Genomic DNA, 11724 nt, shown 5'->3' on the forward strand with positions numbered 1-11724 from the left:
TCTCTCTCTCTTATCCTTTAATTAATTGAAATTCACGTCATTTATAGTATATATCACTTTAGAAAAAATGTACGAGTTTTAAAAATCCACAATATATACATATAAATTAACCTAATACGAGATTTTGTTTCCTAAATTCCTCGTAAAGCCGCGTTATCGTATTCACTTTTGAGAGTGGAATCATTTACTCTACCGATAAAATCATTGGTAAAATTATCAACAGCGCAGCGAGTTGATCGCGCCATCTATTTTTATGAGGATAACCACTTCGTCGGCAATATCATTTTCACAATATTATCATGGCTTGTGATGTGTTGGGATTCTATTTGATTAGAATTGATTATAATTCGCGCTGATGCGATATAACTCTGAAACGTAAAATAAAAACACGAAGTTTTACGTGATCGTGTTTCTCTCTTTTACAATTCTTAATAAATAAATAAAGTCTTTAAAAATGCTGAAATATGTAAATTCAGTATTTACTTATGGAAAATTTATACAGGTTAGATACAGCATCTTTTTCTTTAGAGAACTAAAAAATTTGCAATAACTGATTCTTATTACTTAATTATTATAATATGAAATTTAATAAATTAATAAAGAATCTCTCTAAATATTAAGATAACTCTTCTAAAGGAACATTACTATAATAATCAAATTATTTGATTTCTTTTGTGAAATATATAAAATTGTTTTAAAAATTGTCTATATTAACTTAAATATATAGGTAGTTATAATTTTTAAAGCATTTTTTAAATATTATATATAGATATAATATATTTTTTTTTTTTTTTTTTATATAATATATTTCATATAATAAAAGAATCATTTATTCAAGTACAAGAAATTGTAATACAAGTGTATTAAATGGTGAGATACCTAAACGGATATAATTTTGTTTCAGAACAAACTATCATTATTTAGTGCTATTAATTATCCTAATGATTTTATACAAGTCAGACATATCAACAAGCATTGGAATCCAAAATTTAAGAAATTAAGAAGAGAAAAAGTTATTAAAATAAAGCTTCCAAATTTTAATAAAGATAATGATGATCCTATGAAAATGTATAAGGAACAAATACGATCGCGTATGAAAGAGTTTGGTTTTATCCCCCAAAAAACTTGGCAAGAGAGATCAACATTTATCACCTCTACTCCTACGATTTTTGAAGCTTATATTGCTCCTGAAGGAGATGGAAAATATTCTGCCATCACAAAAGAGGTATTTTCTTTCCCTTTTTTTAACTCAGTAATATTATTCATCTCAGTAATTTATATAACATAATTTGGAAAATATAAAATACATAAGGTACATGTTTTATAAAATACATGTTTATTTTCTAATTTTTTATTAAAAAATTTTCACCAACATTAATTGCTGAGTTTTAATATAATAATTAATATATATAATAAAAATTTTATATATATATGAATTTTTTAAATTATTATTTTCTGATATAGGGGGCAAAACAAAAATTTACATTTTTGGAGAAAAAGGGCAAATCTTTAATGGCTATTAGAAAAATTAAAACATTTGATGATACATTTAAGACGTCATATTTTCTAGAAGAGGCTACAGAAATTTATCAAAAAGCACATGAAGCTTTAGCTGCGTAAGACACAATATATATAATATTCTTATAATTTCCATCATACAAATATTAAAAATTAAAGAAATTATGAAAAAATAAAATTAAAAAATTATGAAAAATCAATAAATATTGTCTTTGTTTATTTAGAGTAACGTTATTAAATAAAATAATTGTTTTAATTTCAGAAAAAAGAAAGGAATGTTAATAAAATATGTTACAGAATCAGCATATCCTGTAAGTTCAAAATTTATTTTATATTGCTCCTAACTTAGAATAAACACAAATCTATGTCATAATAATATATATTAAGATAATTTTTACATTTTTAGAAAATGATACACAACTTGATGGATAAAACTATACATTGGAAGTTTTTAGAATCTTTAGAACCAGCTCGTGTTGTCCATGCAAGGACTACAGATGTGATAACAAAGGAAAATGTTTTTGCACAACTTACTGTTCGATTCCACACACAACAGGTAACATATTACTCTTTGTAATTTACTTCTTTCATAAAATATTAATGATTTCTAAACTAAAAAGCTCCTCTTTCTTTGCAGATATTAGCTGTTTATGATAGATTTGGTCGTTTAATACAAGGAAGCGAGATTCTGAGGAAAGATGTATTAGAATACATAGTATTTGAAAAGCATTTAGCTAATGAATATGGCGCATGGCGGATTCATGGTAAAATTATACCATCTTGGATGACTCCGACAGACATAGCAGAAAGCACATATGTTTTGAAAAATTCGGAAGAAAAATATGATCCTGAACCTAGTGAACCTCATCCTGTGGAAACTACCTTAGTAGAAGAAAAGGATACGAAAAATGTGACGAGTGCACAATCTTCATGAATTATAATAAATAGGTATGCTAGATAATGATTGTATTATATATTGTTGATAAAGTAAAAATATATCAATTTATATATCAAAATACATTTGGGATTATTTTGTGATTGTAATACAGGAAACAAAACAAAAATTTACATTTTTGGAGAAAAAGATTTATAATGACCGTTAAAAAAAATTAATCGTTTAATAATACGTTTGAAACATTTTAAAATGTTTATATTTAATAGAAGGCATACTAATAATCAAAATGTATTTGTATTCCAACAAAATTTGATAATATATTCAAAATACATGCATTATTTTTTTCTAAATTTTAATTTTCATTAATGGGGGGTAATCAATAATAACACTTCAGAATACAAAAAATATTCTTTAAAAGTTTTCTTTGATATTACTCACATACATATGTAGTTACTTATATCATTATGCTTCACAGTATTACTGTAAATTTATTAAAATTTTAATCATTAATGATAAATAATTTTTATAAAATACATGTGTTTAAATTCCTACTTGTGAATAAATCTTTTGTAGATTACACATATTCACAAAGATATAAAAACACATTTAATCACAATTGCTTGAGTTTATAAATGAATACGATTTTTTCGATTATGAAGATAATAAAAGCAATTATCATCCCACAGCACAACACTGCAATTATTAAACAAACTTGATATATTTCAATTGGTTGCGGCGTATTGTCATCGTAATTCTGTTTATCTTTTTGTTTCAACCAACGATCTCTTAATATATTCAACAGTCCAACTTCCTTTAACTTGAGAATCCTATTCATAAATATTATTTGTTTATGTGTCAAATTACTGTAATATGTGATTATGATTATAAAATTGCTTTATAAAGTTGCTTTATAAAACTATAAAATAAACAATATACCGAATATTTTGAAAAATGAAATCGTAGCATTGATCTTTTCTAAATAAATTTCTTTTCTTAACAAATAAATTTAATCAAATCAATAATTAACTTATTTAACTTTATGTCCATATGCTATTTGTTTCTATTTATTTTAAAATTATTTAGATAGATTTAGAAAATTAAGAAATCTAATTACAATAACAAACATGTATAATAGTTCTTTTCTATTATTCGATTTAACCCAAGTTAGATAAATATTCACATAATGGAAATAGTGATTCATATAATGGAAATTACAAAATAGAAGTAATTTTGCATACATTTGGGCAAATCATGTTATCACATATTATTTTATTGAAGAATTTATGATACTATAAGGATTTATTGCTGATTCTTATAATTTTTGAAACTTTGTCTAAAATATTATCTTATGCAGATATTTCTTTACCCAAGATCCACTGTCCTTTTATACTTAAAATTTTTCACAATGCCGGAAGCAATCCATATTTTTACTAAAGGTCTACCAGTCGGAATTAAATGACACATAGTATGTTCTCTCATTCTGTGATCATCTTCACTTTCGTATATAGCATATTTGTTTTTTTGCAGGGAACATGCCATTTTTTCCATTTTTCCAATAGTTGATATTATAAACAAGCGTTTTATCTTTCTTGCTTGCACAATTCGCGGATCAGAGTGTCCCTATAAATTTTAAATAGTAAACATTTAATATATAAAATGTTCAACGGCGTATTTCTAAAACATTAAATAATATTTTTTAAATACACACATATGTAATATTATTAAACATATATTTATCAAAATACCTTAAACATCATAGCTCCAGTAGAACCTTTTAGAGTGACAACGCTATATTTAGTATTAGCTATTAAAGAAGTGAAACTATCGAATGGTGATACATAAACATTCCTCGCCATATAAATGAATAATAGAGCACCAAATGCTATGTATATTAAAGAACAAAAAAGACCTAGTGATACTTCTAATATCTTTGATTTTCCATTTAAGAATTCGGGAATGTAACCTTCATATATAAATATACATGTATATAACAATTATTATTCTATTACAAATTAAATAATATTATTATATATCACTATATAAATTATTATTATTATATTACAAATTAATAATGACTTCTTATTTTATCATTGTTATGATTAAATAATATATTTATTTTATAGTGTATTAACTTATTTTTTTTTTTAAATTACAGCGTATTAATCAATCATTTTTACATACTTTGATTGCAGAGATTTCCGAAGTTATAAAATAAATGTTCGTTGAAACTCGTGTTTCGGTATTTATCTTTATTCCGTGCAAAAATATTTTGCGTTAAAAAGGTGCATACGCTTATTAGTATATGCATTATTAATATAGTGAACCATATTTGCCAAGAGAAAACTCTTAACATCCATTCATTGTCATGTATTATTTCACGACGAATATAGAAATGATAACTATGAAATTATTTTAAAATTATTATAATTATCTATATGTAATGTAGTTTATATTACATTTATAATACATTTTATAACAATGAATTAAAAAAACAAAGAAAAACTAAAATTTAAGAACTTTGATAAATTAAATTGATATACTTGTTTATTCCAAAAGGTATTGTAAAATCAAGAACCATAAGTCGCTCAACAAACGTATCGACCCTTGGTATTACAATCGTTTCATTGCGAGAAATAATACCTAATAATCCGTCTTTATAAATTCCGTCTTTCTCTGGAACACCCATGCCGTCTACGTTTACTCTCACTGGCTGCAATCTAAAAGAATGAAATATCATTTGATTATTGTTTGTTATTAGTTTTGATTTCATAACATGAAAATCTGTTTTTGTGATCTAATTCGTGCTTACGTAAAATTCAATAATTTGGAAAGAAGAATCCATATTTCACCGTTAATTCCTGTAATCTTTGTATCATTATCGTAAAAATCAAAAAAATACTCTTCCTGAAAAATATAATCGATGAAATTATCATTCAATCTGTCGTTAATTCATACTTCTTAATAGGTCATTATTTAGTAAGCTACAAGCAATCTCTGTTATCAATTATTTATCCTTTCACGTAAATTTTTACAATCTCAATTAAGACTGGAATTTAAGATACCGCAATTTAAAATTTTATAATTTAAAAAATTTTATATGAAGATAAAATAATAATAAGTTATTATGCTTTTATTAATTAGAAAATATTGAAAAAATAATATTAACCAAAAGTATACATATATATTTTTTCTTTTTATACCTTGTAAGATGTTACGGTTAAATTCTGCAGTTGAAAATTGTGAGTCTCGAGTGCTCGGCTCTGTCTGTAACGTTCTTGTTGTATCATTGCAAAAATCGGTATACTGGAAATCGGCACAAAAGTCTTTTGCATTCTATTCCAAATAATACCATTCATTGTCTCAGACGATGGAATTTTATACAATATAATCAGAAACAATAGCCGTTTCATAAAAATATATTGTTAACACTTACAAAATTTATAAGGTTCAGCTTTGGTAGCAAGACTCGAATTATTTACAATTTACATATCCGCTAATATTCAAGATCAATATCCAAGAAAAAAAATGATCATTATTAGATTGATTTCCATGATAGATGAAAGGTATGTCATTATGTCACTTTAGATAAGATCTTTTTTCTTTTTTTTTTCTTTGAAAAATTGCGTTATGCGTACATGTCAAAACATAATCTTTAGATTGTTTTATCTATTTTTATCTATATTTCTATTTTCTATATTTTATTTAATATATACAAAAATAGTTGTATATAAAAAGTGAAAATATATAAAAATGAAATAATAACAATGAATAAAATAAAATAAAATCAATGTATAAAAATACATAATCTATTCAATATTTGCTTTTAGAATCATTATTTTTGATCGGAAAAAAGGTCTTGTATCAGGAATTTTATATTATATCTATATAATTTATCGTGATATCAATCAATTTTCTAATCAATTTTAATCGTTATTACGATTTGCGGAATTTTGCTTCGACTATTGCATTTAAAGAGACACATTAATATGTTATCATAAAAGTCTAATGCGGACATTGAAGATAAAAGAAATCAATTTTACGTATCGAAATATTCAATATAAATGTAACATGAATAATTATATACATACAAAATCTTGAATTGTGAAAAGCGTTAGATATATATTTTATTAAAAAGCATAAATTATGACATATACATTTTGTCGCGTAATTTCAATTGCTTGATGCATAATTATTGTTTCTGTCTATGTTTCTTATATAATCATATCTTTTTATTATTAATATTTATTAATATAAAAGTTTGCATTTAAATTTGCAATGAATATAAATGCAATATTAAAATCTTATTTATTACATGTTTCTATAAACTACTTGATATTAGAAACTATTATTTATTATGAAATTAAAGAAGAAAAATTAATTAATTGAAAAGATATAAGAAGAAAAAAATTTTTATTATTGAAAAAGTTATACACATATTATTCATTTTTTTTTAAATTCTAGTTATGTAATATATTTTTTCTATTCTAAGTGTATCCAAAATTTATTTACGTACGTCTATGCAAAACATTTTTTATTTCATAATAGTACATTATGTTTTCTAAAAGGAGTATCGCAAATGATATAAGCGTTCCCCAACAGAGTATTAGAAAAATTAGATAAACTTGATGCAAGTCGATCGTCTTGAACTGTATTTCTTCTATATTCTTATATTCCTCCATTCTTATATCCATCCAACGATCTTTAAGAGCGTCCATTAATCCAACTTCATTAAATTTGATGAGTCTGGAAAATACAGTTTGACAATGAAAAAACATGTGATATCTATTAATTAGACTAATAATTCCTTAAATGATCAATGTATTAAAATTCTAACGTTTATATTTGTGCAATACTTACGCATAATCTATATTTTTTTTGTAAGGATAATGCTTCTGAAATCCAAATGATATATAAGTCTTGTTGTAATTACCAATAGCTATGAGCGGGCAATCGTTTTTTTTATTCAATGCCATAAATCGATCGTCAATCTCAAACATTGCATACTTCTTTATATTACTGCAAATTGTGTTATGCATATCCTCTGCAATATCTATGAATTGAACACGCTCAAGTAGATTTTTACCATTCACATTATTTCCATATTTATTCTAAAATAATAAGTGATAATTTAAAATGTACATGTTGTTGTTCCTAATTTATTTTTTAATTGGTTTGTAGAAAATATTTAACACGCATATAATAAAATATTCTTGTAGAAAATATTAACACGCATATAATAAAATATTCTAAATGTTTTTTATATAATTATATAATTTATTATATAATATTTTCTAAAAATCATTTTGCAAAATATTTATATTATATTTTACAAATATATATATATATATATATATATATATATATATATATAACATATAATATATATGTCTACCAAATTTTGTGTGGCGTGTGTGGTGTGTGGCGTGGTGGCGCGTGTGCGTGCGTGTGCGTACGTGCGTGTGTGTGCGTGTGTGTGTGTGTGTATACATATATATTATCTGTTAGAATATAAATAAACTCTCGAATGATTATAATATGAAAATTTCTTTCGATATCGTACGAAAATTAATTTTGCTACAGATGTTTAACAGATTATATTTATTAATTAAAATTCCTACATTTGAATCGAAAAAAAATTTATGTAAATAATTTTTAATATTTACGTTAAGATCATAGTAAATGATGGAGCCACGAAATGCTAACAGGATTTTCTTTGTATTGGAAAAAAGAGTATCTACATCCTTAAATGGTAGTATCGTTTCTTTAACCGTCATGCGATATATGAGATGAGAACTAAAAGCTAACAATACCAGCCATGCGAATATACTTTTTGATATTGACAAAATCTTAAATTTGTTGTAAAAAGCATCAGGTATGTATCCTATAAAAAAACATATATTATCATAATTCATCTTCCTGTAGCATTAATTGTTCTGTAAACTGTAATGCATAATTATTTATAACTGGAAGTTTCGTTTTACTTTATTACATTTTACGTTGTTAAAAAATTCTATTAATAAAAAGTTTTGATAAAATTATTTTGTCAACAAGATTAATGCGTTTTTACTTAATTTTCTTAATTGTATTATGTACCTTGTGCGCACATCATGGCGAAAGAATGAAAAAAATGATCATTTAGGCTGAAATTTATGGAAATTTTATTTTTGAGCTTGTAATCCATCAGTAATTTTTGCAGAAAATAACCAATGAAACTTAGGATAATAAACAGGAATATTATAGAATACCATGTTTTTGGGCAAAATAGCGTAAATACCCATGTATTATCAAATTGCAATTCCGGTTGAGTATAAATGTGAAATCTGAAATGTCAATTCATCAACAATTCATTATTATACTGCAGATAATAAAAAAAATATAAAACAATATTTCTTTTTACATCATTTTGTTTTTCACTCGATTATACAAGAAAACTTCAAATAATAATTTAGAAATGCGCATTGAAAATAATTTCTCAGTAATTTATTATCAAATACATATTGTAAAATCTCACTCGCTTATCCAAAGAGGTACTGTATAATCCAAGAGATCCATACGATTTATAAAATATCCAGTTCTCATGATTGCCTGTGCTTCATTTCTCATTAGCATACCAATTATGCCGGTATAATTGCCGTTTTTAAGCCTCTCACCAAAATTTCGATTAGTCGTTTTCATTGGAATAAATCTGAAAAATGCGATAATTTAATTAATGATTAATTCATGATTAATAAATTCTCCATTGTGCAATTAAATGAATGCACAATATTTCAAAAATAAGTGTACTGTTCTTATTCAATGATGTATGAAAAAAAATGTATCGTTATATACGTGAAATTGAGATAATCCGCAAGAAGATACCATATTTCGCCACAAATACCATTAACTTTCGTGTCATTGTCATAAAACATTACCATATTTTTTTCCTATAATCAAAAAAACTTTTTTATAATAGAAAGACATTATTATAAATATATGTTTTTTCAATATTGTAACATACTCTTATTACAATATTATAACATAAAGAAATAAAACTTTGCGAATTTTGGTACTGTTGATGTCTTTAGAATCACTTCGCACCTCATAATATACAGCTCTTACTATTTCATTTTTCATATCACTTATTATTTCACGTTTGGCTAAATTTTCCTTTTGAAGAGCAGCAAATTGCGGGATACTAAACAACTGCACAAATTCCTGCTTTTGTTTCAACCAAATTATTCCGCTCACAGCACAACAGCCAATGATTGCAAGTTGAAAAACCATAATTGTTAATATGCATTTCTCAATCATTTTCGTAAATTTTTAAGCGTTAATCCAATTTTATGTTGATCATGCAACATGAAGTTTATAAACTAAACTTATAAACATAACTGAGAATATATTAAGTTGCAATTTTTAACAAGATATTACGATACGGTTTATTATTTCCTTTCATATAACTTTTAATGCATAGTTATTACGAGATCGTCGAAAATTGATATCACGTAATCACTTTTCTCGATTAATGGATGTCAGATATTAATCGCATTCATCGATAATAATTTATTTTAATGGTATTCACCGTGACCAGTAATGTCTTATTTTGTCTTTCAATCAAATATATTTGCTATTTTTTTATAAACATACTTTAAAAAATTTATTTTTTTATAAATATTCAAAATGATTGATGTTAATCTTTCACAATTTGGTTCTTTCAGAAATGTACAGAATTCTTTCAGTAATATGTCATTTAAGACCGAGATTTAAGACAATATAAATTTGCAATTTCAAATGTTATAATTTCAAAAATTTTACATAAAAATAGAATAAGTTATTATGTTTTTATTAATTAATAAATATTGAAAAAATAATATTAATGAAAAGTATATATATTTTTGTATTTTATAGTTAAATTTTACAGTTAAAAATTGTGGGTCTTGCGTGCTCGACTCTGTGACGTTCTTATTTTATCATTGCAAAATTCGGTACATTGGACATCGGCACAGAAGTCTTTTGGATTTTATTCCAAATAATACCGTTCTTAGACGATGGAATTCTATACAATATAAGAAATAATAATGATTTCATAAAAAAATATTGTTAACGTTTACAAAATTTAAAGTTCTTATTTTGGTATCAAGGCAGAATTACAATTTACATGTCCACTAATATTCAAGATTAATATCGAAGAAAAAAGTGACCAAGTGACCCATTAGGTCGATTTTCTGTGATAGGTGAAGCAAGGTATGTCAGTGTGTCATTTTAGATAAGATCTATTTCTTTTGAAAAATTGCGTTATGCGTACATGTCAAATCATATTCTTTAGATTATTTTATCTATATATTTCTATTTTCTACATTTTATTAAATATATGCAAAAATAGTTGTATATTGCAAATATATAAAAACAAGTAATAACAATGAGTAAAATAAAATCATTGTATAAAAATATTCATTATTACTTTTAAAATCTTTATTTTTGATCGGGAGAAATATCTCACAAAAATCGAGTATTTTATATTATATCTATATATAATCTATTTATCATGACTAATTAATTTTAATCGTTATCACGATTTGCAGAATTTTGCTTCGATTGGATTTAAAGACACATTAATATGTTATTACAAAACTTTAATGCGTGTATTGAAGGCGATAGAAGTCAATTTTATATGTCGTAATTTTCAATACAAATACAACATGAATAATTATACAAACTTTCTTGAACTTCTAAAAAGTTAGATATGTAATCTATAACAAAATATAGATTATAATACATCTTATCGTAACTTCAGTTGCGCGTGAAACATATTTATTTTTTGAGTGGACCTCTATGTTTTTTTATATATTTTTTTATTAAAATATATTAAATGTATTTTATTAAATGTATTCAAAGTATCTGTTTTCTTTATATTATTTTTTTTCTTTATATGAAGATTTTAAAGATTATATTGTGTCAAATTTTGTGTGACACATAATATTTATAAAAATGCGAAATTATAACTTTTATATTACAATTATGTTAATTTTACTTTATATCACAATTATATAATTTATACGATGAATTAACTCATAAGTGTATCAAGAAGACGATTTTGTTTCGAAGTAAATACTTTGCATATTTTATATGTGTTGCATGTTTTTATGTGTATACTTTGCATATTTTGTATGTTATGTATTTCTTATGTATTGCTTATAAAGTGGATTTCGATGCGATAGGAATTTATATAAACTATTTATATAAACTTATATATTTATATTTATAATAATTATTATGTATAATGAAATTATATTTTAACAATTTTGTTCTAGTTACTTGAATAAGTATCGATG

The 11724-nt window shown here is 24.3% G+C and overlaps 3 protein-coding genes across 4 annotated transcripts; 1 reads left to right on the forward strand and 2 right to left on the reverse strand.

Annotated features, from left to right (window-relative positions):
* The first annotated feature begins 299 nt into the window (after positions 1-299).
* On the forward strand, positions 300-8243 carry LOC105248784 (probable 39S ribosomal protein L45, mitochondrial). 2 transcript variants are annotated; one of them, XM_025407403.1, is made up of 7 exons: positions 300-502; positions 905-1225; positions 1465-1616; positions 1781-1829; positions 1925-2074; positions 2156-2466; positions 8083-8243. In XM_025407403.1, exons 1-6 carry the CDS (start codon positions 455-457, stop codon positions 2450-2452), a joined length of 1017 nt encoding a protein of 338 aa, XP_025263188.1. In that variant the 5' UTR covers positions 300-454; the 3' UTR covers positions 2453-2466; positions 8083-8243. The 2 variants fall into 2 exon arrangements, with proteins under 2 accessions (XP_025263188.1, XP_025263185.1); XM_025407400.1 differs by lacking the exon at positions 8083-8243 and having other exon boundaries at positions 2156-2467.
* LOC112637608 lies at positions 2948-5769 on the reverse strand. The gene is made up of 6 exons (XM_025407661.1): positions 5614-5769; positions 5223-5317; positions 5054-5130; positions 4159-4376; positions 3780-4033; positions 2948-3240 (listed from the first exon to the last, which is right to left on the reverse strand). The coding sequence occupies exons 1-6, from the start codon at positions 5767-5769 to the stop codon at positions 3024-3026; spliced, it is 1017 nt and encodes a 338-aa protein (XP_025263446.1). The 3' UTR covers positions 2948-3023.
* Positions 6963-9676, reverse strand: LOC112637613. Its single transcript, XM_025407667.1, has 8 exons — positions 9491-9676; positions 9242-9336; positions 8925-9098; positions 8507-8733; positions 8077-8294; positions 7271-7521; positions 7036-7156; positions 6963-6971 (listed from the first exon to the last, which is right to left on the reverse strand). The coding sequence occupies exons 1-8, from the start codon at positions 9674-9676 to the stop codon at positions 6963-6965; spliced, it is 1281 nt and encodes a 426-aa protein (XP_025263452.1).
* Between the last annotated feature and the right edge of the window lie 2048 nt (positions 9677-11724).

Source organism: Camponotus floridanus, unplaced genomic scaffold (genome assembly GCF_003227725.1).
Source record: "Camponotus floridanus strain SB8 unplaced genomic scaffold, Cflo_v7.5 scaffold1, whole genome shotgun sequence".
Classification (NCBI taxonomy): domain Eukaryota; kingdom Metazoa; phylum Arthropoda; class Insecta; order Hymenoptera; family Formicidae; genus Camponotus; species Camponotus floridanus.

Bases quoted from the DNA above. Each gene is read 5' to 3' on its own strand.
- LOC105248784 (XM_025407403.1), top strand. From the start codon at position 455: ATGCTGAAATATGTAAATTCAGTATTTACTTATGGAAAATTTATACAG. The intron at 1,830-1,924 runs GTAAGTTCAAAA...TTACATTTTTAG, and splicing joins TTACAGAATCAGCATATCCT to AAAATGATACACAACTTGAT. The intron at 2,075-2,155 runs GTAACATATTAC...CTTTCTTTGCAG, and splicing joins TTCGATTCCACACACAACAG to ATATTAGCTGTTTATGATAG.
- LOC112637613 (XM_025407667.1), bottom strand. From the start codon at position 9,676: ATGGTTTTTCAACTTGCAATCATTGGCTGTTGTGCTGTGAGCGGAATA. The intron at 9,337-9,490 runs GTGCGAAGTGAT...TTTTGATTATAG, and splicing joins TAAGAGCTGTATATTATGAG to GAAAAAAATATGGTAATGTT. The intron at 7,157-7,270 runs GTAAGTATTGCA...TGTATTTTCCAG, and splicing joins AAAAAAAATATAGATTATGC to ACTCATCAAATTTAATGAAG.
- LOC112637608 (XM_025407661.1), bottom strand. From the start codon at position 5,769: ATGAATGGTATTATTTGGAATAGAATGCAAAAGACTTTTGTGCCGATT. The intron at 5,318-5,613 runs GTATAAAAAGAA...TATATTTTTCAG, and splicing joins TAACCGTAACATCTTACAAG to GAAGAGTATTTTTTTGATTT. The intron at 5,131-5,222 runs GTAAGCACGAAT...TCATTCTTTTAG, and splicing joins TCCAAATTATTGAATTTTAC to ATTGCAGCCAGTGAGAGTAA.